Below are 27,580 nucleotides of genomic sequence, written 5' to 3'. Positions count from 1 at the left end.
ATTAATACCAGTTTGGCAAGGACATCAGCCACCTGTCCTTTATACTTCCATAGTAAAATGAACCAGTAATTGGAGAAGGCAATCATGCATATAAAATTTCTAAGGGAATATATTTCATAAAACCTAATTTTGGACAATATCTGCTCCAGGTGTATATACTATTGCATAAGAAAAATAGGCTTCTCCTTTGCATCTTGCGGATTTTAAAGAAACATCAACTAAGTTAAGACTATCATCCCATCCCATCCCATTTTTACAGGAGCATTATGTTGCAGATAATAAACAAATTATTGCTACTATTAATACTAATCTCTAAACACATACATCTAGTATCAGTATACTTCTCTTCAGGCCACCCTCTGCTTCACAGAAGTAAGCAAGCCAAGTTGTTATGTTTCTGTATTGTTTCCATAGCAAAGGTCTGTGCCTGATTAATTTAACTAAAGCTGGAGGGTTAAAGCCTGAAGGATACTACAGGACAGACTAGAGCAGCTTCAATAGGAGCAGTTCTATTATCAGTTGTGCTAAATTACTTGGGGGAGGGGGTGGATCTGAATATATTAGAAATATGATGTCATGCTGTAGAGATACTAAAAATACAAAATTAAATCTCCATAATATAAATTGCTTCAAACTGAAAATGTGCACATTAACAGTATCCTAAAAAATAAAGAAATCCTCATCTGGAATAGGATCTTAGTGTATGATGAAATACAGTCTAAAGATGAAAAAATATAACAATCCCCATTTTAAAAATTTCAGTAACTTTTGGGACAAGACTCATTTATGCCTTAATAAAACATCACTATAATAAAATATGTGTACAGCTTTATGCAATTTTATCCCACGTGCAGATTCAAGTAACCACCATAAGAGTCAAGATAAGAATTTTTCCATTACCACAAAGGAATTCTCTTGTGCTTCCCCTTTATATTCACAACCTTCAACCTGTCCCTGTTCCCTGGCAACTGCTCATCTAGTCTCCATCTATACAGCTTTGCCATTTTGAGAATAGTTTTTTAAGAACCTGACAAATTCTCTTCTAAAGTGGCTGTACCACTTCACATTCCCAACAGCAGTTTATAAGGGATCCAGTTTCTTGGCATCCTCACTAGTAATTAGTACTATCACTATATTTTAAGTTAACCGCTTTAGTAGACATGTAGTGATATCTCACTGTGGTTTTAATTTGCATTTGTCTAATGGTTAATAATGTGGACAATTTTTTCACATGCTTATTGATCATCTTTCTCCTCCCTGGCAAAATGTCTGTTCATGCTTTTTGCCATTTTCTACCTTAATTGCTTTTTCATGTTGAGTTTGGAGTTTTTTATATATTCTAGATAATAAGATCTTTGTCAGGCATGTGGTTTTCAAATGTTTGCCCCCTGCCTATAGCTTGTTTTTTCATCCTCTTAATAGGATCTTTCATAGTTAAAAGTTTTTACTTTTTTAGAAAGTCCAATTTATCATTATTTTTCTACTAGGTATCATCATGTTTTGGTATCATATTCCATAATTCTTCTCTTAACTTGAGGTCCTGAAGATTTTCTCCTACATTTTCTTCTAAATGTTTTATGGTTTTAAGATTCATATTTAAACTCACAATCTGTCTTGAATGAATTTTTGTATAAGATGTGAGGTTTATTTTTGCTTACAAATGTCCAATTGCTCCAGAACCATTTATTTAAAAGACAATGTAAAAGCTCCTAAAGAATATATCTTGATCTATAAACTGCATATTTGTTATACAAATACAGTTGCCATTTCCTATGTTAAATTAAAAATAGAAATAATTTCAAATAATTTTTACATTTTAAAAAACAAGAATAAAATGTTTCAGATAACTCCTAAAATGCTAATGCTTTTTTGACAAATGAAATAAAAATCTATTACTGTATATTTCTGGTAATTCATTAATTAGTATGACATATTATCTTTGTCTTACAGGCTTCTAAACTAGCACTAACCTACAGAACTTTTTGCAATAATAAAAATATTACATATCTGCATTTTTTTAAAAATCCATGATCCATGCCATATCAATTCTTATATAAATTTTGAGGTTTAGGTTAAGGTTTATTTTCTGGCCTGTGGATGACCAACTACCACAGCATCATTTGTTGAAAAGATAATGTAGCCACATGTGTCTATCAAGCCTTGAAGTGTCATTAACACAAGTAAGGAAGTGAATTTTTAATTTAAGTTTAAATTTAAATGTGGCTTAGTGGATACTGAATTGGACAGTGCAGATCTAAACCCTTCTCTCAGCTCAACACTTTTCCTTCCTCAGTATTCATCTTTTTCCTGGCATTTGTTTATTAATTAGCTAGGACCTTCCTCAAAAATGCAGTGCCTGATTCAACCCCTTTGGCTAGGTTTCAGGTCCCAATCTGCTCTCAGAGAGATCTGAATTTCCTCTATTAAACCTTTATCATACTTCATTTAATTATTTCGTTTGCAAACCTCACTAAACTATCAACATCATGAGAGTAAAAAACATGTCTGATTTTTTTCCTCCATTGAACCCCCACCTACAGTAGCAGAATGCCTTGACTATTAAATGTTCGTGGTCCATATTAATGAATAAGATTATTTACTTCAATTAAAATAAAAAGTTCTCACTCTGGCTGGTGTGGCTCAGTGGATCGAGTGCCTACCTGTGAACGAAAAGGTCGCTGGTTCAAGTTCCAGTCAGGGCACATGCCTGGGTAGCAGGCCAGGTCCCCAGTTGGGAGCATGTGAGAGGCCAACTACGGAATGATGCTTCTCTCCCCCTCTTTCTCCCTCCCTTCCCCTCTCTCTAAAAATAAAATAAATGAAATAATTTTTTAAAGAAGAAAAAGTTCTTTCATAATTTCAAGAAATGCATACTTCAGAAACCGCTTAACGCTCAATGTATAAGTATACTGATAATATCTGAAAATAAAAGACAAAACAAATAGAACAGGACATGTATACAGATACATATTATAGAAACATTTTCTTGCCCAAAGGAAGAACAAATCTCAGATTGAAAGGGAGCATCAGAGATACTGAGAAAGACTGATAAGGAACCACCAAAATCCAGACATACTCTGGTTAAGTCAATAATTTCAGGTATAATAATATAATTCTTTAAGCAACAAATTAAGAAAAATGTCACTCACAAGGAGAATATAAAATAATGATGTTATCAGAAGTGTTAGTCTCCTGTTAAGCAGGGAATCAATTTTTAATTAAATACTGTAGAAACAAATCACTTAAGACTTTAAAAAGAATTCTGTTCACTTAAGAACTTGTAAATAATTTCTTTCCTGGTAAGAAAAGTCAAATATACAGGAATTGAAGTAAAGATTCTTCCTCCTTAATTAAATTGAAATAAGCTCTCATTTAAAGCAAAATATGACTCTGTCAACAAATGGCAGAATTCCTATGTTAAGTTTTTCTGACATTTCCTTTTTCCTTTTTTTAATCCCCACTGTGGATATTTTATGATTGATTTTTTTTAGAGCTAGAGGAAGGTGAGGGAGAGGGAGAGAGACACAGGCAAAGAGACAGACATTGATGTGAGAAACACAGATCAGTTGCCCCCTTACACTCACCGATGGGGGATTGAATCCACAGTCCAGGTATGTGCCCTAATCGGGAATTGAACCTGCAACCCTCTGATGCACGCAACAATGCTCCAACCAACTGAACCTCCCAGTCAAGGTGACATTTCCTTTTTTCTTTCAGTTTTATCGAGATATAATTGACACACAGCATTATTATAAGTTTAAAGTATATGGTATACAGCATAATTACTTGATTTACATATATTGCTAACTGATTACCATGATGAAGTTAGGTAACATCCATCAACTCATATAGTTAGAGAGAGAGACAGAGAGAAGTTTTTTCCTTATGATGAAAACTTTAGGATCTACTATAGCAACTTCCAAATATACCATATAGCAGTGTGAACTATAGTCATATGTCGTACAATATATATCCCCAGTATTTATTTAAATCTTAAGGAAGTTTATACATTTTTACCACCTTTATCCAATTTCCATACCTAACCTACCCCCACCTCCTGCCTCTGATAACCACAAATCTGATCTTACTTTTTTTTTTTTTGGCTACAAATCACTTTAAAACCCACCTAAAATGTAAAGCTTTGTGAAGAACTATAAAACATATTTAGGTAATAATGACAAATCATAAAGCATGGCTGTTATAGGAAATGATAGTTCATAAATTATATTTGTTCAAATTCACTTCAGATGTAATTAATTTCTCCACTATAAAATGTCATTAAGACAAGTTCTGTGAGAAAAAAAGTGTTACTGAAGATTTTTGTATATAGCTATTCTGATGTTTGAGTATACAAAGGCAACAAACATTCTCAAACATTAAAGAAACCAAAGAATATAGCATCCAAAGCACTCCTTAAACAGACAAAAATATAAAACAAAAACACTTAATCAAATAAATAAAGAATTAGTAGTAATCACTGAATCCAACTAGGTAAAGGACTAAGGTTAAACAATGAGGAGAGGTTGCAAGGGGAAATGGCTGTAGATCTGAAAGGAACAATAATATAAGCAACAAAATTTAGGAGGTGGAGCAGAAGAAAAAAGTTAGAGGGACAATTACCTCATTTTTTCAGATCAGGATGTCATTTCATACCATCTAAATATAAAATAATGATTAAATCTCTCCAGAATTTGTTTTATCTTTTTTACAAAGATCTTTTAAAATCTCTTAGAGTGAAGAATACATAAGATTTAGTAATTCTTTGTTTCAATTTTTAAATGTTTCTTACCCAGGTAAAATTAAAGTTAATATTCAATTGTTATGATTCAAAACATATTAAATATATTTCATATATTCAAATGTTATATAATTTTTACATTTCACTTTACTTTTTTATTCTTCCAATAAATAAAAAAAATTAAATTATTTTAATTAAAAAGACGTTCAGTATAATCCTATTTTTAAAAAACTTATTCATTTTTGTAGTCATTAATCCAGCCTTCCATTAAATATATACATGGAGAATTATTTGGAATGTTAATCAAATGTTAACAATTACTTGTTGCTGAGTGGTTTAGATTTTGGGTAGTTTATTGCTTTACTCTTTCTACTTTTCTGTATTATGTGAATTTTAAATGAGCATGTATTATATTTATAAACATACTTTTCTTTTTAATCAGAAAAACAATTGTTTGATCATATAATCTTGTTTCCTCAGAGTTTCCCCAGCTGGAGAGTCAGTCCAAGATAAATCTCTTTTTCTTTTTATTTTTAAGATTTTATTTACTTTTTAGAGCGAGGGGAAGGAAGGACGGAAAAGAGGGAAAGAAACACCCAAGTGCAAGAGAGACACTGATTTGTTGCTTCTCACATGCCCCAAATTTGGGGCCTGGCCCGCAACCCAAGCATGTGCCCTACTGGGAATCGAAAACCGGTGATCTTTCGGTTCACAGGCCAGCACTCAATCCACTGAGCCACACCAGCAAGAACAAGAAAATCTTTTAGCCTAGCAAAGAAAAAACGCATATGGAAATGCTGCTATATCAACAAGGACACAAAACCTCAATATAGGCTTTCTAGTTTTGAATTTTTTTCTCTGCAGGCTCCATCATTAACAGATGCATGGTATCTGCAAAAGACACCCCCAGAATCTCATACCTTCACAACAGGGTGTCCACCAGTAGATGCTTTTACTGCTCCCCGGCTACCTTCAGTTTCATAATGGGCTCGATGATGAGTTTTAGGTTGCACTTCTATTTTCAGTTCACATTGTCCAAAATGAGTAGGTAAAGGCCAGTCTAGTGGAGGTAATGAAGATGTGCTATAAACAAAACACACAAAGACGCATTTCATCATGCTGTTGTTGCCGAGCAGTGATTCAAATCACTTCTTTGCCAGCACCAACATTTCTTCCTGTGGTCTTGGAAACAAAGAATTCCAGAATAAAACTTCACTTAGTAAATTATAACACTGTGTATGGTGGGTACTTAAGAAGTTTCTTTAACCTGAAGAATAAAATAAATTTTATCAACTTTTTTGGTTTTCTGTATTTTTTAAGAAAGGATAAATTCTAACATTTGTAAAACTGTAACTGTTTCTCAACTGTGTATATAATTATAAAAACAATCAAAACAATAATATTTTGATTTCTTAAAGCAAAAATGCACATCTCTATGTATGTACATCAGAATCTCTCCAACAATCCAAAGCCCCTGTGTCTCAGGATATTGTCTCCCTCCCTGGTGTGAGGCTATAGAGGTCAGTCAATTGTACATGTTGCTCCCCCGACTTCCTCCCTGTTGCTCTTTACCCTGTCTCTCTGAAATATTGTTACAGTTAGCAATATATTGCAATTTGAGATAAAAATTTAATTTTAGTAATACTTAGCTTAAAAATATAAGGCCTGTCACTGCAGCATTTCTAGATGTCAATTTTAGAGACAAATGTCAAATGATCAGTAAGATAATTTCAAGAGTTTAAAGGGCTACAGGTTCACTTAGCTATATTAACAGTGAAAATATGAAATTCGAAAAGAAACAACTTATATAACTACAGGTCAAATATTAATGAACCCAAAGCTAGAATGATTTGTATTAAAAAGTAATATCTTCTCAGTGATTGGGGAAATGGGACTTTTAAGGTCTTTTCTACCTTCTAAAATGCTATCATTCCTACTGTAAATTTCTAAATTATTTCACTGATTCCTTCAATGTTCTCAGCCTAGCTTTACTAGCCATTGTGTAGCTCAATAGTTATTAGGGGATTTTTTTTTGTTTTTGTTTTTATAATTTGTTTGTTTATTCATTTATTTTTAGAGAGCGGGGAAAGGAGAAAGAGAGGGTCAGAAACATCACTTTGTGGTTGCCTCTCACTTGCGCCCCCAACTGGGGACCTGACGTGCAACCTAGTCATGTGCCCTGACTGGGAATCGAACCAGAGACACTTGGCTCGCAATCCACTGAGCCACAGCAGCCAGGGCTTGGTATTAGTTTTTATTAATCTGAAACAACTCAACTTCATCAACTCTCAGCTACTTTTTTGCACTTCTGCAGACTTAAGCAAACTCCTAAAAAGATTAAGATAATTTTCAGAAGTAGAGTGATGGGCTCAAAGGTATCTTCAATACTATTATATTCTCTAAAGGCCTGGAGCCATAAATAAACACCCATACCAATTAAAAAGCTTCTTTAAAAAAGTAAACAAAAAATAAAAAGTAAACAGACCCAACTCTATGTGGTGATTTAATACATGGTAAAGTTGTCTTTTCTAATCAATTTTATACTACATTGATTCTATAAATAGTATTGTGATGACTGATAAGCCATTTGGAAAATAAAGTCATTATACTGTTCTTCAGTCCTTAGCTGAACTCAAGATTCTATATAAACATTCTCTCTCTCTCTCTCTCTCTCTCTATATATATATATACACACACACACATAATTTACAAATACTATAAATATTATATATTATGTTACATATATTATAAAAATAAAATATATTTTAAAACTTTATTAGAAAAACGTGAAAATTGGATTTTTATTTATTTTTTAATTATTTTAAGAGTGAGGTAAGGCTTTTAAATATAACACAAAACCCAAAGGTCACAAAGGAAAAAACAAATTTGAATACATAAAATTTAAAACTTCCTCTACACACTAAAAAAATTTACAAACTTAAAAAGAAAAAAAAAAATTTACAAACTTATGAAAAGACCAAAATTATGATTAAAAACACTTGCCACAACGATGAAAAGGTTAATTTCATTTGTACCTTGAACTCTTAAAAATATGAAAAGCCTATTCCCAATTAGTTATATTAGTAATTTAGTTCATACTATAATTCATCTTTTACAAAAAGCTTTTGTAGATAAGAAAATTCCTTCTAGCCCTGGCCAAGTAGCTCAGTTGGTAAAGAATGTTATCCCAATACGCCAAAGTTGTGGGTTCAATCCCCAATCAGGGCACATATAAGAATCAACCAAAGAATGCATAAATAAGCAGAACAACAAATATACGTTCCTCTCTCTTTCTTCCTTCCTCTCTCTCTAATATAAGTAACTACAAAAATTCTTTCTGGAAATTATTAAATGTACTTTATTGTTATCTACAAGTCGTTATCTATACACTTTAAAAATTATAACTTTAGCCTACCTAAAGATACTTTTAGACTCAAAGGAAAATAAACGCAGACTTTATATTATTTGTCTGGATGGTACTGAAAAAGAGAGAAAGAGGAAAAATGGTCAAACCATTTCATATAAATACTGTAGTTTTACATGCTACCAATAACCCATAAGAATAAAGGAAAGGCAGCCATTTCATCAACTCACCGAAATATAGGGGTGTGGCCAGGCTTGGGTTTGCTCCAGGTAAAGTGTGAAGGAACTGAAAGAAATTGGTCACCAGATGAATCTTTCTTTAAAGGATACTGAGATCCTAGGCCATCATCTATTGAAGTCTCCCGAGATGGTGATAAACTCCCTTGCTCATCTGAACAAAGCTCTAATTTTCCTGGTGGTACAGTAGCTTGATCTTCAGAAGTCTTCCTTGTTTTTAGAGGGATATCAGTCTCTACATAGTACTGAAATGGTGGAAGAAGTGCAGGACCAAGGCCTGATCCACCCTGGACAGAAGTATTGAGCCAGGTATCTTCTGTTACACTTCCCCTGGGGGAGTGACCAGGAGAAGGAACAGGTGAGTGATGGGGTGAAAGGGACCCAGCATAACAAACCTCAGCACTAGAGTGCCGCCGTTTCCCACAGGGGGAAGTAGGCCTTGATGAGGGTCCTGAGGCTGGTCTGGGACTCAGCCAATTCTCATCAGTGACACTGGATCTAGGAGAGTGGCAAGGAGATTGCCTGGGTGACAAGGAGTGTCCAAGTCCATACTGTTGATGCCAGGACTCTTCTCCAGGGCAGCCCCCCGGAGAGCCACCAGGAGAAGTCAGAGGGGATCCAAGAGTAAATCGGGCAGCAGCTTCATTCAATTCTGAATCCACATCATCATAAATATGTGAAAGAGATTCACAAGACGATGCATCGGAGAACCAGCTCCTAGAAGAGATGCTGCTGGCAGGACTAGGACTAAGGGAAGATTCCCGGTAAGATGGCTCAAGAGGAAGATAGAGATGATCTCTAGACGGCCTTTCCAAATACTCCTTTTCTGGGTCATTTATATGTAGGTCATCTTCATGAGCATCTATTTCTTGATGACAGTTAGGAGAGATGGATGTGATTTGAATACTTGGGCACTCAAAGGGTTTGGGACCACCTAATGGGCTGTATTTAGATTCCGGAATCTCACAAGTTCCTTCATAGTTTTTGTGACCTTGGAGCTGAAACGATGGTGACAAAACAGAAGGGTGAGACGGTAATCCATGATGTGGTAAGCAAAGTGGTGAGTTTAAAGTAGATGGAGGTGGATCTACATTAAAGATGTAAATGGATGCACAATCATCTGGCTCAAAATCTATGAAGGGGAAGCAAAAAAAAAAAAATCAACGGAACAAGAAATTAGAAAATTTAGATGTATAAATTACTAGATGAGAAAGTAAATAATAATAATCTTGAGAGAAAAAAGTGGGACATAAAAAGGTACATCATTAGCTCCGTTCAAGAGTGTTGTGTTTTTTTTTTGGTCAAATGTTTCTGTAGATATACGTAATTATTATGCATATAATTCTTTCTTTTCACAGTTTCTAAAATGAGAATCAGAAAACATTACCTGAGAACAATAAATGCTTTTATAAAAGAAATATATCTATTAATTCTAAAAAAATATTCATAGAACTACAGAATGATAGACTCTAATAATACAAATTCAGCCTCATCTTGGGTCTGTATGTTAAAGCAGAGTAAAGGATAAAACCAAGTCTTTGGAAGGTTTTTAGTTTTATGTATACTCACTAAGTTTAATAATGAAAAGGATTATAGAATCAACTCAGGACACCTAGACTCTAGTCTACCTCTGCCATTTAACTGTGAGCTCTTAGTTAAACCACTTAATCTCTCCAAGGCCTTAGTTTCCTTGCAATAAAATTCAAAACTTCTTTTTGCTAAGAAAATTTTTATGATTAACAGTAACAATTTTTCCTTCCACAGTCACACCACCAAGAATTCATACTTTGGTCATAGCAGACCAGGTCATGAAAGTCCAGTGATGCCACTGGATCATTTACTTCAACTAGAAAATAATTCACCGGGACTTTAACTTATGATTGATTGTTAAAGTACAGAACGTCTAAAATGCATCCCTTGCTGGAGTAGTTAACACTAAACAACTCCTGCCAAATTACTTACTGAGAGTGTTTACAGCAGTAAGGGCATTTTGCTACTTCACTTTTAGGAAGAAGTGATTATTATCCATTTTCACAGAAGTAGAAATACTAAGCTCTAGTACTGGTTGAACATCTTCACTTTCTCCTCAGAGATCATCTTAGGGAAACCAAAGTCAAAACTGTTCATAGATACAACAGAGAGAAGCACAGATTTAGCCTCTTCTCACAAGTACTCAAAATCACATTGTTTCATACATTAGTATCCCCAGAAAGTAACCCACATCTTTAGATCCTGGGGTTGCTGTCACCAGCCAGCATGCACCCTGCAATTTAACTATTTCTATAAGTTCTAGAATCTGGAACTTTTAAGATGTTGTATGGTTAGTGAACATATTCAGTAAAGAGTCTTTACATGTATTAAAACAACAAAACAAAACAACCCTCTCCCCCAGGTTTAAACCTTGGCTCTGCCAATCCATAGCTGTGTGAACTTGAACAAGTTATTTAACCTGCTTGAACCTCACAGATTTATGAGGCTGCTTTTTCTATTAAACTCGCAGGAGCTGAGTAGAGTATCACCCGAAACACATAGGAACATTTTTTTAAAAATATTTTTTATTTTCATTTTTATAATTTATTATTTTTATAATTTACTTATTTGTTTATTTATTTATTTTTTAGAGAGAGGGGAAAGGAGAAAGAGGGAGAGAAACATCACTGTGTGGTTGACTCTCACGCCCCCAACTGGGGACCTGACGTGCAACCTAGTCATGTGCCCTGACTGGGAATCGAACCAGTGACACTTGGCTCGCAGGCCGATGCTCAATCCACTGAGCCACAGCAGCCAGGTCCACATAGGAACATTTTTAAGACAAGTAACCTAACACAATGACTAACAGCAAGAACTCAAGACATGTCAATTACCCTGTCTTTCCCTTTTTAAAATTTAAGAGGGGTATGTTATACTTTATTTTTTTAACTCTGAAATATTTCCTAATAAATTGATTTTTTTTTTTAAGTATATCACTCACACCAATTATAAGATCAAGAGAAATAGAAAGTCAGAGCTCCAAAGTAGAAAATCCATATCTGACTGGGATATAAAGCTAAAGGAAAAGCTATTTTAAAAAAAAATTTTTTTAAGGAAGAGGTCTGGAAGAAAATGGGAAGTGACTGCAAGTGGGGTCTTGGGTTTCTTTTTGGGGTGATGAAAATGTTCTAACATTGATTGTGGTAATGGTGGCACTATTCTGTGAATATACCAAAAACCACTGAATTGTACACTTTAATTTTTTAAGTATATTTTATTGATTATGCTACTACAGTTGTCCCAATATTTTTCCCCTTTGCCCTCCTCCACCTGGTACCCCCCCTTCACTCTAGCAATTCCTCACCCCACTTAGTTCATGTTCATGGGTCACGCATGTAAGTTCTTTGGCTTCTCTCTTTCCTTTACTATTCTTGACATTCCCCCCTCCCTCGTCTACTTTGTACCTACCAATTATGCTTCTTAATCCCAGCGCCTTTTCCCCCATTCTCTCCTTCCCTCTCCCTGCTGATAACCCTCCATCTGATCTTCATATCTATAATCTGTTCTTAGTTGTTAGCGTAGTGGTTTTTTTTTTTGTTTTGTTTTTTAGATTCATTTGTTGATAGTTGTATGTTGTCACTTTAATGTTCACAGTTTTGATTTTCTGTTTCTTAAATAAATGTCTTCATGCTTCCAGGACATGGCTATTGTAAACAGCACTGCTATGAATATAGGGTTGCATAGGTTCTTTTGAATTGGTATTTCAGGATTCTCTGGGTATAATCCTATCAGTGGAATCAATGGATCAACAGGCAGTACCATTTTTAGTTTTTTGAGGAAATTCCATACTGTTTTCCACAGTGGCTGCACCAGTCTGAATTCCCACCCACAGTGCAGCAGGGTTCCCTTTTCTCCACATCCTTGCCAGCGCTTGTTGTTGGTTCATTTGTGAATAATGGCCATTCTGACAGGTGTGAGGTTTCTTTATTTCACTTAGTGTAGCCTTCAATGGGATTTTAATTTGCATCTTTCTGATGGCTAGTGATGTTGAGCATCCTTTCATATGCTTATGGGCCCTCTGTATGTCCTCCTTGGACAAGTGTCTGTTCAGGTCCTCTGCCCATTTTTAAATTGGATTATCTGTCTTCCTGATGTTGAGTTGTATAAGTTCTCTATATATTTTGGAGATCAAACCCTTACCTGAGGTACATATATTTTCCCTTACAGTTGGTTTCCTTTTTATTTTGTTGATGTTTTCTTTAGCTGAGCAGAAACTTTTTAGTTTAATGTAGTCCCATTTGTTTATTCTTTATTTCCCTTGCTCTAGGAGATATATCGGTGAAAAAATTGCTGTGTGGGATATCTGAAATTTTCCTGCCTATGTTTTCCTCTAGGACTTTTATGGTGGCACGGCTTATGTTTAAGTCTTTTATCCATCTTGAGTTTATTCTTGTGCATGGCGTGAGTTGGTGGTCTAGTTTCATGTTTTCACATTTTCATGTCCAGTTCTCTCAACACCATTTGCTGAAGAGACTATTTTTACTCCATTTTATGCTCCCGCCCTCTTTGTCAAATATTAATTGACCATAGAGACCTGGAATGGAATTGTGTTCCATTGATCTATATGTCTGTTCTTATGCCAGTACCAGATTGTTTTGATTACAGTGGCCTTGTAATATTGATCTGTTCTTTCATTTGGGCCATACTTTGTCTCCTCAATTTGACACCCTCCCTATGTTTGCTCCTGTGTATTAGGGAGAGCTGCTGCACCTGTTACATTGTAAGGGGTGGGGCCTTAGGCATTCATCAGTGCGAATCAACCCATTTCAACACTTTGTGGCACTGTATATGGGGGAAGAATCAGGGAAGGAACAATGCCACTTGCTCAGCACTTGCCCCTTTTCCAGTCATTTCACCTGTTTCCCTATGCGACTGGCCTCTCTCTTGCTGTTGCCCTGGTGATGGTTCCCAGAATGGGTAGGTCTGTGTACATTCTAGGACCCTGGGAGTCCTCTAAACAAACTCTCCTGAGAGACAGGCAGTTTCTTCCAGCACCCCAGCACCCACTGGTTTTCACAGCCAGAAGCTATGAGGCTTTATTTTCCTTGTGCTGGACCTGTGAGCTGCGTGGTCTATGCTGGGGCTGGGATTGCTCCCCAGGTGTCCCTCCTGGCTTTTATCTGCCACATGTGAATGTGAGACTGCTCGTTCTGGCACCTGCAGCCGCTGCCTTGCCACTGCCTCACCTCAGCCACACTGCGTCCTCTCCACCCTGGCTCCCCGTCTCCACCCCTTCTAGCCATCTGTATGAATATTTCTTTAAATCTTTGGTTATCAGACTTCCATACGGTTCGATTATATGGCAGTTCTGGTCGGTTTTTCTGTTGTTTTGAGGTAGTTGTAATCATTATGGTTATGCAAGAAGGTGAAGCGTGTCAATCTATGCCTCCATCTTGGCCAGAACTCCCTGAATTGTATACTTTAAACGGGTGAGTTGTATGGTATATGAATTATACCCTCATAAAGCTGTTATATAAATAGAGAACATAATATTATGTATATTCGATCCCAATTAAAAATGATTTTTTTAAGTAAAAAAATTATTTCTTCCCTTACTGTAAGATAATCATTAAAGAAAACTGCAAACATGCTATTGCCTAGCAATTAACATTTTCATACATGTCTTGGTCTACATGGGTACATATTTCATATAGTTGTGATTGTAACATTGTGTTAGGTGCTTTTCTAACCCTTTATTGAAGTATAAGATACATACATAAAGTGCACATAAGTATATAGCTTGATATATTTTCACAGACACACCCTGTAATAGCACCCCTTAAAAAAAAGAAACATGAACAGCCCAGAAGCCTCCCTTTGGCTCTCTTCTAAGTCATTATCTCTTAACCAAGAACAATACTATACTGACTTCTAAGTCTAGATTTGTTTTGCCTGTATAATATACAACTTTGTCTTTCAGTATTTTTTTAGTTTTTTATTGAATTTATTGGGGTGAGAATGGTTAATAAAATTATATATGTTTCAGGTATACAATTCTACAATATATCATCTGTATATTATATTGTGTATTCACCACTGTCTTTCAATATTTTTTATATTTCACTGAGTTTTATAAAGTTTCTAAACAATTTTCAAGGCCATGTAAAATGTCAAGAATCAATTATCATATATGGAAGTAACCCAACTGCCCATCAAAAGATGAATAGATAAAAATGTTGTGTTGCATATATACTATAGAATATTACCATAAAAAAAAGAATGAAATCTTATTACTTACAATAACACAGATGGACCTAGAGAGTATTATGCTTAGTAAAGTCAGTCACAGGAAGACAAATACCACATGATTTCACTTATATATGCAATTAAATAAGAAAATAAACAAAAATGAAACAGACTCATAGAGAACAGACTGATAGTTACCAGAGGGGAGGGGAGTTGGGGGATTGGGTGAAAAAGATAAAGGAATTAAGAGGTACTAATTGGTAGTTACAAAATAGTCATGGGGATATAAAATACAGCACAGGGAATATAGTCGATAATATTGTAATAACTATGTATGAGGCCAGGTAGGTACTAGAAATATCAGGGGAAACACTCTGTAAAGCATGGATGTCTAACCAGTATACTGTACACCTAAAACTAATACAAAACAATACTAAGAGTAAACTGTAATTAAAAAATAAAACTTAAGAGTCAATTATCATAGTTATTTCCTACATTTTATTTTATAAATAATGTAGCACTGACCATCTCTATACTAATAGCTTTTTGTCTTCCTTTGAATTAGCCTCCAAGGATAAATTCCTAAGGATGGGGTTACTAAATCATAGGGCACACACATTATCTGCACCGCTACTATGTAGAGACGTTTGTTTTAAAAGACTTGTTTTAATTTGTAACATTGGATGATGAGTATAATCAGTTTTACCTCAGTTTCTCTAACCAGGACGTGATTTTTAAATTTAGCATAATTAAGGACTAAAAGGCTCTGTGTAAAATATGATGTTTCTAGACTGCAAAGAACAGAAAAACAAACTCAAAGTAGCTGAAACGAAGAAAGGGTAATTACTATCAATATAACAAGAGGTCCAAAGGCAGGCCCCCAGATAGGGGCATGCAACTGACCAAAACATCTCTAGCACATTGTCGCTTCCCTTGTCGCTAAAAATAAGTAAAATCTTTTAAAAATACATTAAAAAGAAACACCAAAATTGGTGAAGTTTTGTGCATCCATTTTAAAATTGAAGATGAAAGAAAATACACACATTTTTGGCGTATTATGCTTTTTATTTCAATAAAGATGAAAATGTAACTGAAACGCAAAAAAAATAAAAAAGATTTGTGCAGTGTATGGAGAAGGTGCTTCGACTGAGCGAACGTATCAAAAGTGATTTGTGAAGTTTCTTAGTACTACTGACATTTTGGCCAAATAATTCTTTGTTGTGGGGCTGTCTTATGCACTGGAAGATGGAAGATGTTTAGCAGCATCCCTGGCCTCTACCCACTAGAAGCCAATAACAGGAGACAGCCGACATACTCAAAATATCCAAATCAATAAAGTTACTGGTAAAAATGAAAATTGTGTCTTTTATTTTACAGAAAAAACTAAACGGGCATTTTGGCCAACCAAACATAAGGAAAAATAAAATAGGCTGAGGAGAATAGAGTGAGAAAATGAGAGAAAGTTAATTTGGATAGGGAAGTCTGGAAAGGGTTCTTTCTCCAATATTTGAAGAGATACCAAAAGGATATCTGGAACTGAGCTATGCAGAATCTAGGCAAAGAATTCTGCAGGTAGGAGAAACAGTGAGTACAAAGACCTGAAGATGAAGGATTTTTGGAGTATATGAGAAAAAGCAAGAAAGCCAGTGGGAATAGAACTGAGGGGATAGAATGATAGGGGATGGAAATGAGGTGGGGACACTGGCTAGTCAAGTAAAGCATCACAGACCAGTCGAATTACTGGTTTGTATTAGGAGATGAGAGCCCACTGGAAGGTTCTAAGCAAAGGAGTGTCATGATCTGATATACATTTAGAAGACTGTATGCAGTAATCCAGGTACAAAATAATGGGGCATAGGATCTGGGTGGTGATGGTTTGTAGAAGAGCAATAAGAAGTGAGATTTTGTTTTTTTCAGGTAGAGCTAACAACTTGCTGATGAATTAGGTGTGAGCAAGGAAGGAGTCAGGTTGACACCAAGGTTTTGGGCCTGAATTATTATTATAAGAACTGTATTTCTAGCTCTGGCCAAGTGGCTCAGCTGGTTGGAATGTCATCCCATACACCAAAAGGTTGTGGGTTCAATTTCCGGTAAGGTCACATGCCTAGGTTGTGGGTTTCATCCCCACTGAGGGTGCGTATGGGAGGCAGCCAATCCATGTTTCTCTCTCGCATCGATGTTTCTCTCTTTCACACGCGCATGCTCTCTCTCTTTCCCTCATTCTATCCCTCCCTCCCTTCCTCCCCTAAAGTCAATAAACCTATCCTCAGGTGAGGATTTTTTAAAAACCTGTACTTCTAATTACTGAAATGAAGAAGAAAATGAAAGAGATTTGGAAAATGTGAAGTCAAAAATTCTATTTTGGCCCTGGCCAGTGTGGCTCAGTTGGTTGCAGCATCCTTCCATAAACTGAAAGGCTACAGGTTCAATCCCAGTCAGGGCACATACTTAGGTTGCCCATTTGATTCCCTGTTGGATCCCTGGTTGGGGCTCATGCAAGAGGCAACCAATAAATGTCTGTCTCTCTGAAAAAAGCAATTTAAAAAATGTCCTCGTGTGAGGATATTAAAATGTGAGATGCTAATAAGCGTCCGAAGTGGAGATAATCAAGTAAACACTTGTATATCAAGTCACAGGCATGTAAATTTGGGAGTCATTAATGGATAGAGAATATTTTAAGCCATAAAACCAGAAGAGATGACTAGCAATTGAGTGTAGACAGAGAAGAAAGCAGGCAACTGAGGCATACGGGATCCTGAAGTATAGGGATCAGGAAGACAAAAAAGAATGAGTAAGAAGGGACTGTCAGTGAAACGGCAGAAGAACCAAAAGAGTGCGGTATCCCAGAAAACAAGTAAAGTGCTTATTTATTCAACAACTATTTATAACACAATTACTATTTTCTAGAAGCTTCTAGATGCCAGGTATATAAAGAACAAATAAGATATGCACTGCCCCTGCCCTCATGAAGCATAGTCTCAGGGGAGATTGATAAAGGCAAATTAAGAAGTATACGAACTACTACGTGGTAAAAAAGAAACTAAAGGAGCCTATTTTACAGAGAGGGTAGCCTTTACAGGGAGGTAGCATGCAAGCTAACACCTAAAAGATGACTAGGAACGAGCAAGCAAAGAAAGGGGATGAATGGGGAAGCATGGGTAGAGAAGGTGATAGCTCCAACACGGAGGAACAGTATAAGCAAACACTGAGTCAAATAAGACTTTGAGGAAGTGAAAGGCCCACTATGCGGGTAGAGCTATCAACTGAACGGGGAGAAGTGAAAGAAACAAAACCTAGAAAGATCATAAGGACTTTGAATTTTATTCTAAGGTTAATGGAAACCATCAAAAAGTTTTAAAAAGGGAATGAAATGATCTCTATTATATATGAGAACAACTGCTCTATATCTAGTACCTTGTAAGTCCTAATGTTTATTGGTCCTATAATAAAATATTTGTTAAAGTTGTTAGAAGTATTTCCCCTTACAGAATTTATATTAATCTATTAAGTTATATTAAAATTCTCATCAGGAATTTTTGAACCATGTATTTTCTTGACAATGTAATCAGTCTGGCTGAGTTAGGATAATAGCCAAGAACTTTTTACAATGTAGTTGTCACCAATTCAAAAGGTCGTTGAACAGAGAGAATTAAACAATCTGAGCAATCCATCATACACAGTGTAAAAGGTCATTATTTTTAACTCACAGGAATTTTTGTTGGACCCTCATTCAGACTCTAAACACAGTTTTAGAGATCCCATAATATTATTTGCTCACCCAGTCCACAGATTAAGAAATCAGAGTGCAGAGAGGATGATTGCAAAGAAAATAAAACAGGTAAACAGCTGGAGTATTTCATAATCATTTAGAGCAACCTGTCCTTTAAGAATTCTATCTAACTGTATTGTTTCTTTACAAATTAAAATTTTCCTTTAAAAATATGTAAATTACACATTTAGTCCATGTTCATTATTTCATAAGTATGATAGCAAATCTGGGATTGTCCAGAGCAAGTGGGTTTCATTACTTGGATCCCGCTCACAAAATAAGAATTTAAAATGACAGACTTTAAAAACTCACCCATGGTGGGCAACAACGGGGTATAAGGGGACTAAATAGTAATGAAAAAAAATAAAATAAAGATTAATTCTTTTTTTTAAACTCACCCATGTAGGTGCACAACAATATTATATATACATGATGCCACTAAACTGTACACTTAAAAATAGTTAAGACTGTCAATTTTATGTTGTGGATATTTTATCACAATTTAAAAAAACAACTTCTGTAAACAACTTTAATGACAGTATTAAAGCTGTACACCCAGGACAGCTTTATCCTGTCTAAGGGTTAGGTGTACAATTGACATTTATTTTTTAATTCACTACAACCCCTGAATAATGTAAATGCTAGTTTTCTTTAAAATAAAACATGTATAGAGTACTCAACCTTACATGCTATTGTCATAAAATGCATACTGCTGGTACCTTAGTACAAAGGGGAATAGCAACACCCTACTGTATTAGCAGTCACTGATTTCTTCACCAACATGCACTTGAAATTAAAAATAAAAGTCTAGAGACTTCTGGCCAAGATGGAGGCATAGACAGACACACTGCATCTCCCTCCACAACTAAAAGAAATACAACTACCTCAAAACCAGAAATAAGCAGAAATTCCAGAAAATCAAACTACATGGAAGTCCAACAAACAAAGATATAAAGAAGAAATACTCACCCAGACAGGTAGGAGGGGCAGAGCCAGGGCAAAGAGGACGTGGTGTGGTGGCAGCAGCGGTAGGACGGCGGAAAGCACAGTCACGTTTTAAAAAGTCGGGAGGGACACCTGAGGAGCGCTCCCAGCGCCAGACCAGACCACACAGCTCATGGTCCCCGCATCAGGGAAAATAAAGCCTCATTGCTTCTGACTGTAAAAACCAGTGAGTGTTGGGGTGGAAAAAGAAACTGCCAGTCTCTCAGCAGAGTTTGCTTGTTAAAAGGGCCCCCATAGTCCCAGAAAATTTGCAGACCCACCTACTCTGGGAACAACAGCCTGGGTAACAGCTAGAGAGGTGCCAGTCCCATACGGAAGTGGAAGAAGTGCCTGAAAAATGGGCAAGTGCTGAGCAAGCGGTATTGTTCCCTCAGACCCCTCTTGAGTATACAGCACCACAACGTGGTGAAATGGGTCACCCTGTTTTGATGAATACCTAAGGCTCCACCATGTACAACGTAACAACTGTGACAGCTCTACCTAAGACACAGAGGCAAACACAGGAGCCCATCAAGATGAGGAGACAGGGAAGTATGGCACAAAAGAGGGAACGGATTAAGGTTCCAGTGGGAGAACTAAGCAACAAGGAGCTAGCCAACCTAACATAAGAGTTCAAAACACTGGTGATAAAGATGCTCACAGGCTTGACAGATATGCTTAAGGGAAGAAGTGAAGGCTATTCTAAATGAAATGAAGAAAAATCCACACAAAACCAGTGGTGAAAGGAAGGAAACCAGGGTTCAAATCAATGATTTGGAACATAAGGAAGAAATAAACAGTCAACCAGTACAGAATGAAGAAACAAGAATGGAAAAAAGTGAAGAGAACCTCTGGGACAACTTTAAACATGCCAACATCCGAATCATAGGGGTGCCAGAAGGAGAAGAGGAAGAGCAAGAAATGGAAAGCTTATGTGAAAAAATAATGAAGAACTTCCCAAGTTGGGCAAAGGAAATAGACATACAAGTCCAGGAAGCACAGAGTCCCAAAGAAGCTAGGCCCAAAGAGGATCTCACCAAGACACATCATAATTAAAATACCAAAAATTAAAGATAAAGAGAGAATCTTAAAAGCAGCAAGAGAAAAGCAAAGATATACCTACAAAGGTGTCCCTATAAGACTATCAACTGATTTCTCAAAAGAAACTTTGCCAGCAAGAAGGGACTGAAAAGTAAGGACCTACAACCAAGATTATTCTGTCCAGCAAAACTATCATTTAGAATGGAAGGGCAGATCAAGTGCTTCCCAGACAAGGTGAAGCTAAAGGAGTTCATCATCACCAAGCCATTATTACATGAAATGTTAAAGGGACTTATTTAAGAAAAAGAAAATCAAAACTATGAACAGTAAAATGACAACAAACTCACAACTATCAACAACTGAATCTAAAAAATAAAAGCAAAATCCAACTAAGCAAACCAGAATAGGAACAGAAGCATAGGTATGGGGATCATTTGGAGGGTTATCAGCTGGGAGGGGAAGAGGGAGAAATGGGGAAATGGTGCAGAGATTAAGAAGCATAATTGGTTGGTACAAAATAGACAGGGGGAAGTTAAGAATAATATAGGAAAGGGTGAAGCCAAAGAACTTATATGACATGAACTAAGGGGGGTGGGATTGCTGGAGGGAATGGAGGTATTGGGCGGCGGGGAGCAAAGGGAAAAGAAATTGGGAAAACTGTAACAACAATCAATAAAATATACTTTAAAAAGATAAAATAAAATAAAAAAATAAAAATCTAGTTTTATTTTAAAACGCACTTGATCCCTGGCTGGTGTGGCTCAGTGGATTTAGCACCGGCCTGTGAACCGACGGGTCACCAGTTCATTTCCCAATCAGGGCACATGCCTGGGTTGCAGGCCAGGTCCTCGGTTGGGGGCGCACAAGAGGCAGCCACACATTGATGCTTCTCTCCCTCTCTTTCTCCCTCCCTTCACCTGTCTCTGAAAATAAGTAAAACTTTTTTTAAAAAAGAATGCTTTTGATAAAGTAGCAAAAATTATTAATTTATTAAACCTCAGCCCTTTTGAGTAAAATAATGAAAGGGGAGGAAAAAACAAAGTTGCCCTTGAAGACTATAGTTTTATTCAAACATAATTATTATACCAATGCCACTTTAATATTTGACTGATACTAAATAAAATCCACATCCTCCCCCGAAATAAACTGTAGATGAAGCAAACATATTATGAATCACAATGATGTCATTAAGCATTGTCGAGATCAGAATACAAAATGTGGGAGAATGCTGCTCCAGCTTTTGCCCAAGTGTCACCAAGGTCAAGCTCTGGAAATTATGTATGTGGTTACTAAAATCTCACTATGATAAAGAATCCGAGGGTCCAGATTCCCAATTCTAGACTTCTCAAATTCACAGCACTTCAGAAATTTGACCATCTTGAGACTTACTTGCTCTGTTTTCCTTCAGCCACCGGGGGGACCCCACGCAAGCATGCAAGTAATCTGGAAAGCACCATAAAGCAGGGGTTAGCAAAATAAGGCCAGGGACCAAACCCGGCCTATCACCTGCTGTTTCTGCACAGCTAAGTATGGTTTCAAACAGTTGAAAAAAGATCAAATTAATACTGTTCCATGACACAATATGATGTGAAATTCAGATCCTGGTGTCCACAAATAAAGCTTAAATGGGACATAGCCATGTATTTGTATATGTATGTTGTAGATGTTACTTTTACACAAGTATAGAGATGAGTAGCTGTGAGATATTGCTTTCCACTACTACCTGGTACACAAACAAATTGCAGGGACACAGTTCTAACTTGACAACATTCTGAGTGCAATGAATACTGAGATACTGCAACATTTTTAAAAAACTTATCAGTGTATCACTCAAAACAGGAAACAGAAAAGTGGACTCTCAACTGAATGTCACACTTTTCAGGCACAGCACAATGTGAGTTATTTTTTTACCAAATTAGATGGCAAAGCATGATGTTTATTGTGCAATGAATGACATGGTTATGCTATAAGAATACCTTAAACATCAGCATTAATTACCATAGTAAACATTCACAATACTCTCAACTCACATGGAAAAAAAACAGAAAAAGCAGAATACCTCATCACAATAGGATTTCTTTATAAAAAGAAAAAAAGAAAAAGGCTGCAACCACAGAAAGTTTCTCAATGGCTCACTTCTTAGTCAAGCAAATAAAGTCATTTACTGATGGTAATTTGTTAAAATTGTTTGATTGCAGCAACTGAAGAAATCTGTTCAGAGAAAATAAACTTGTATTAGCCTTTTGGCAAGAATGAGTGGTTGAGAAACTTCCTCCCAAGATGGAGGTGTAGGCTTCACCACCCTTCACAACTATAAGAAGAAATACAATCACCTCGAAAGTAGAAAGAACCAGAACTACCAGAAAATTAAACTGCATGGAAGTCCAACAAACAAAGATATAAAGAAGATATACTCATCAGGACAGGTAGAAGGGGCAGAAAAGAAGTGGAGATGACGCAGTATGGTGGCAGCAGCAAGGCAGGGGCTGTGGCAAGCCAGCAGAAAGAGCAGTCACACTTTATAAAAGTTGGGAGGGACACCTGGGTAGTGATCCGAGCCCCATATCAGACAACGCAGCTCTTGGCTCCAGTGCCAGGGAAAATAAAGCCACATTGCTTCAGACTGTGAAACTAGTGGGGGTTGGGGCAGCAGAAGAAACTGCTGGTCTCTCATTAGAGTCTAGTTTTTTAGAGTGCCCTCACAGTCCTAGAATATCTGCAACCCACCCACTCTAGAAACCACAACGATGGCAACAGCTAGAGGTGTGCCATTCCTATACGGGAAGTGGGAGAAGGGCCTGGAAAAGGGGCAAGTGCTGAGCAAACGGCCCTGTTCACTCTCAGGCCCCTCCCCCACATACAGCACCACAACGTGGTATTCGTCACCGCTAGCTGATGAATACCTAAGGCTCCTCCCCATACAACGTAACAGGTGTGAAAGCTCGAACCAAGACACAGGCAAACAGAGGAGGCAGTCAAGTTGAGGAGACAGAGAAGTATGGCCCAAAAGAGGGGACAGATCAAGGTTCCAGGGGGAGAACGAAGCAACGAGGAAATAGCCAACCTAACTGATGTAGAGTTCAAAACACTGGTGATAATGATGCTCAAAGACTTGACAGATAAGATTAAGTACGACAGACGCATAAAGGAAGAAATGAAGGCTAGGCTAAGTGAAATGAAGGAAAATCCACACGAAACCAATGGTGAAGGGAAAGAAGCTGGGTTCAAATCAACTATTTGGAAAACAAGAAAGAAAGAAAGAGTCAACCAGTACAGAATGAAGAAACATGAATTGAAAAAAATGAAGAGAGGCTTAGGAACCTCTGGGACATCTTTAAACATGCCAACATCTGAATCACAGAGGTGTCAGAAGGAGAAGAGGATGAGCAAAAACCTGAAAATTTATGTGAAAAAATAATGAAGACAAACTTCCATAATCTGGTGAAGGAAATAGACATACAAGTCCAGGGAGCACAGAGAGTCCCAAAGAAGCTAGAACTGAAGAGGACCACACCAAGACACATCATAATTAAAATGCCAATGGTTAAGGCCCTGGCTGCTGTGGCTCAGTGGATTGAGCGTCGCCCTGCGAACCTAGTGTCGCTGGTTCGATTCCCAGTCAGGACACATGACTAGGTTGCATGTCAGGTCCCCAGTTGGGGGTGCGAGTGAAAAGCAACCACACAGTGATGTTTTTCTCCCTCTCTTTCTCCTTTCCCCTCTCTCTAAAAATAAGTAAATAAAAAATAAAAAATAAATAAATAATTTTAAAAAAAGCCAATGGTTAAAGATGAAGAGAGAATCTTAAAAGCAGCAAGGGAAAAGCAGAGAGATACCTACAAAGAGGTTCCTATAAGACTATCAACTGATTTCTCAAAACACACTTTGCAGGCAAGAAGGATTTAAAGTGATGAAAATTGAGGACCTACAACCAAGTTTACTCTATCCAGCACAGCTATCATTAGGATTGGAAGGGCAGATAAAGTGCTTCCCAGACAAGGTAGAGCTAAAGGAGTACATCATCACCACACCCTTATTATATAAAATGTTAAAGGGACTTATTTAAAAAAAAGAAAATCAAAACTATGAACATTAAAATGACAACATGCTCACAACTATCAACAACAGAATCTAAAAAAATAAAAACAAAAATAAACTAAGCAAACAACCAGAATGGGAAAAGAATTATAGGTATGGGGATCATTTGGAGGATTATCAGCTGGGAGGGAGAAAAGGGAGGAATGGGGAAATGGTGTAGGGATTAAGAAACATAAGTTGGTACAAAATAGACAGGGGGAAGTTAAGAATAGTATAGGAAAGGGAGAAGCCAAAGAACATACAGGCACGACCCATGGACATGAACTAAGGAGGGTGGGACTGCTGGAAGGAAGGGGGATACTGGGTGGAGGGGAGCAAAGGGAAAAAAATTGGGACAACTGTAACAGCATCATCAATAAAATATAGTTTAAAAAAAAGAATGGGTAGTTGAAAAATTGACAACACTGGTAGCAACATCAATAGGGAAATACAAGACAAATGGTTTCAAGTGGTTTTCCTCGGTTCCTGATATGTAATCAAATATTACTGATTCTGCTCAATTATTATTTATTTGAAGAGCAAATGTAAAGTTTAAAGATTAAAGAATTAACCTCTATGAATAGTCTACATGAACAACTTTCGGCAAGAAAATTTTCAAGTAAGTGAAAAAACAATAGTTTAATACAAGCTAAGCAGACTCTGTTAGGATGTGTGTTATACCCGATATTGGATTTTAAAAAATGTTATGAGAGTACTATGATAATAAAAAATACTAGCAATTGTACAACACCAAATAAGACAATCTATAAGAAATGAATGCAGTCTTATAAACACACAAACTACCAAAACTGACTCAAGAAACAGAAAATCTCAATAGACCAATATCAAGAGATAGAATCAGTAGCTAAAAAATCTCCCAACAAAAAAAGTCCAGGACAAGATGGCTTCACTGGTAAATTCTACAAAAAAATTAGAGAAGAATTAACAGCAATCCTTCTCGAACTCTCCCAAAGAATAGAGATCACTTCTTAACAGATTCTATGAGGCCCGTATTACCTTCATACCAAAGCAAGACAAAGATTCCACAAAAAAACTACAGAACAATATCCCTTATAAATACAGACACAAAAATCCTCAACAAAATAGTAGCAAACCAAATCTAATAGCACATTAAATGCACCAAATGGAAATTATCCCAGGAATGCAAGGGTAGTTCAACATATAAAAATTACCACTTTACTAGGATGAAGGGGGGGAAAAATTACATGATCATCTGAATTGACACAGAAAAAAATATTTGAAGAATTCAATACCTTTTCATGATAAAAAGTAAAAACTCAGCAAACCAGGAACAGAAGGAAACTTCCTTAAAATAATTGATGGCATTTATGAAAAATCCACGGCTAATATCATACTTAATGGTGAAAAACTGAAAGCTTACCCCCTAAGTCAAGAATAAGAAGATGCTGCTAGCACACACCACTGCTATTCAACATTATACTGAAAGTCCTAGCCAGAGCAATTAGGCAATAAAAAGAAATAAAAAAAACATCCAAATTGTTAAAGAAGTAGTAAAACTATCTCTGTTTGCAGATACATGATTCTATCTATAGGTCTCACAGAATCCACAAAACACAAATAGAGCTGATAAATGAATTCAGGAAAGTTGCAGGGTAGAAGATCAAACACACAAAATTCGGTTGTGCTTCTACACACTAGCAATGAACATTCCAAAAAAAAAAAAAAAAATTAAGAAAACAATTCTGTTTATAATAGCCTCCAAAAGAATACAATACTTTGGAATAAATTTAAGCAAGGAAGTAAAAAACATGTACACTAAAGCTTACGAAATATTGCTGAAAGAAATTAAAGACCTAAATAAATAAGATTTCCCTTATTGGGGAAATGGACTGGAAGTCTTAATATTGTTAACACTGCAATATTCCACCAAGTAACCTACAGTGTGAACACAATCGCTACTAAAACTTTTATGGCTTTTTCTGCAGAAATGGAGAGACAGATCCTCAAACCTATATGGAATTGAAAGGAGCCCAGAACAACCAAAATAATATTGAAAACAAACAAAAAAAAAAGGACAACCCACACATAACATTCAAAACTAACTACAAAGCTACAAAAGCAACAGTAATCAAAAGTGTGGTTTTGGCAAAAGGATAGTCATATAGACTAAAGGAACAGAACTCAGAGTCCAGAAATAAACCCAAAACATCTATGGCCAATTAATTTTTGACAAGGGTGCTCAGACAATTCAATAAGGGAAAGAATAGTCTCTTCAACAAACAATGCTGGGACAAATGAATAACCACATACAAAAGAATGAAATTGAACCCCCATCTCATACCTTATATTAAAATTATCTCAAAATAGACTAATGACCTAAATCTAAGAGAGAAAACCATAAAACTCATAGAAGAAAACATAGGTGTATACCTTCATGACCTTGGATTTGGCCATGAGGATTCTTAGATTTGATACTAAAAGTACAAACAACAAAAGAAAGACTAGATAAAATGGAATTCATAAAAATTAAAAACTTTTGTGCCTCAAAAGCTACTATCAAGAAAGTGAAGAGACATCAATGTGGTGATGTTAAAGGGGCTTATCTAAGATAAAGAAAATCAAGACTTTAAGAAAAAGAAAAGCAAAACTAAAATGACAACAAACAACTATCAACAACTGAATCTAAAAAATAAAAACAAAATCCAACTAAGCAAACCAGAATAGGAACAGAATCATAGGCATGGGGATCATCTGGAGGGTTATCAGTTGGGAAGGGGAAGGGGGAGAAATGGGGATATGGTGCAGGGATTAAGAAGCATAATCAGTTGGTACAAAATAGGGGGAAGTTAAGAATAATATAGGAAAGGGTGAAGCCAAAGAACTTATATGCATGACCCATGGACATGAACTAAGGGGGGTGGGACTGCTGGAGGGAAGAGGGGTACTGGGCAGAGGGGAGCAAAGGGAAAGGAAACTGGGACAACTGTAACAACATAATAAAATATACTTAAAAAATAAATTAAAAAAAAAGTGAAGAGACAACAAAGTGGTGATTGCAGGGATGCGGAGAAGGTGGAGGGTATAGGGAAGATAAATGGTGATGGAAAAGACTTGACTTGGGGTGGTGAACACAACGTAATGTACAGATGATGTGCATAGATATGTGTACCTGA

The 27,580-nt window shown here is 36.4% G+C and overlaps 1 protein-coding gene across 2 annotated transcripts in view; it reads right to left on the bottom strand.

Moving 5' to 3' along the window:
* The window catches only part of NFATC3 (nuclear factor of activated T cells 3), a 125,426-nt gene that overhangs the window by 69,349 nt on the left and 28,497 nt on the right, over positions 1 to 27,580 (bottom strand). For both annotated transcript variants that reach the window (XM_090260433.1, XM_090260434.1), the window contains exons 2-3: positions 8,333 to 9,470; positions 5,659 to 5,821 (exon numbers count right to left, since the gene is read on the bottom strand). In XM_090260433.1, coding sequence (XP_090116559.1) covers positions 5,659 to 5,821; positions 8,333 to 9,470 — 1,301 coding nt within the window. The remainder of the gene's footprint in view (positions 1 to 5,658; positions 5,822 to 8,332; positions 9,471 to 27,580) is intronic.

Source organism: Furipterus horrens, unplaced genomic scaffold (assembly GCF_987537825.1).
Source record: "Furipterus horrens unplaced genomic scaffold, mFurHor1.1.pri manual_scaffold_13, whole genome shotgun sequence".
NCBI classification, from domain to species: domain Eukaryota; kingdom Metazoa; phylum Chordata; class Mammalia; order Chiroptera; family Furipteridae; genus Furipterus; species Furipterus horrens.
This window is presented reverse-complemented; position numbering and strand designations above follow the sequence as displayed.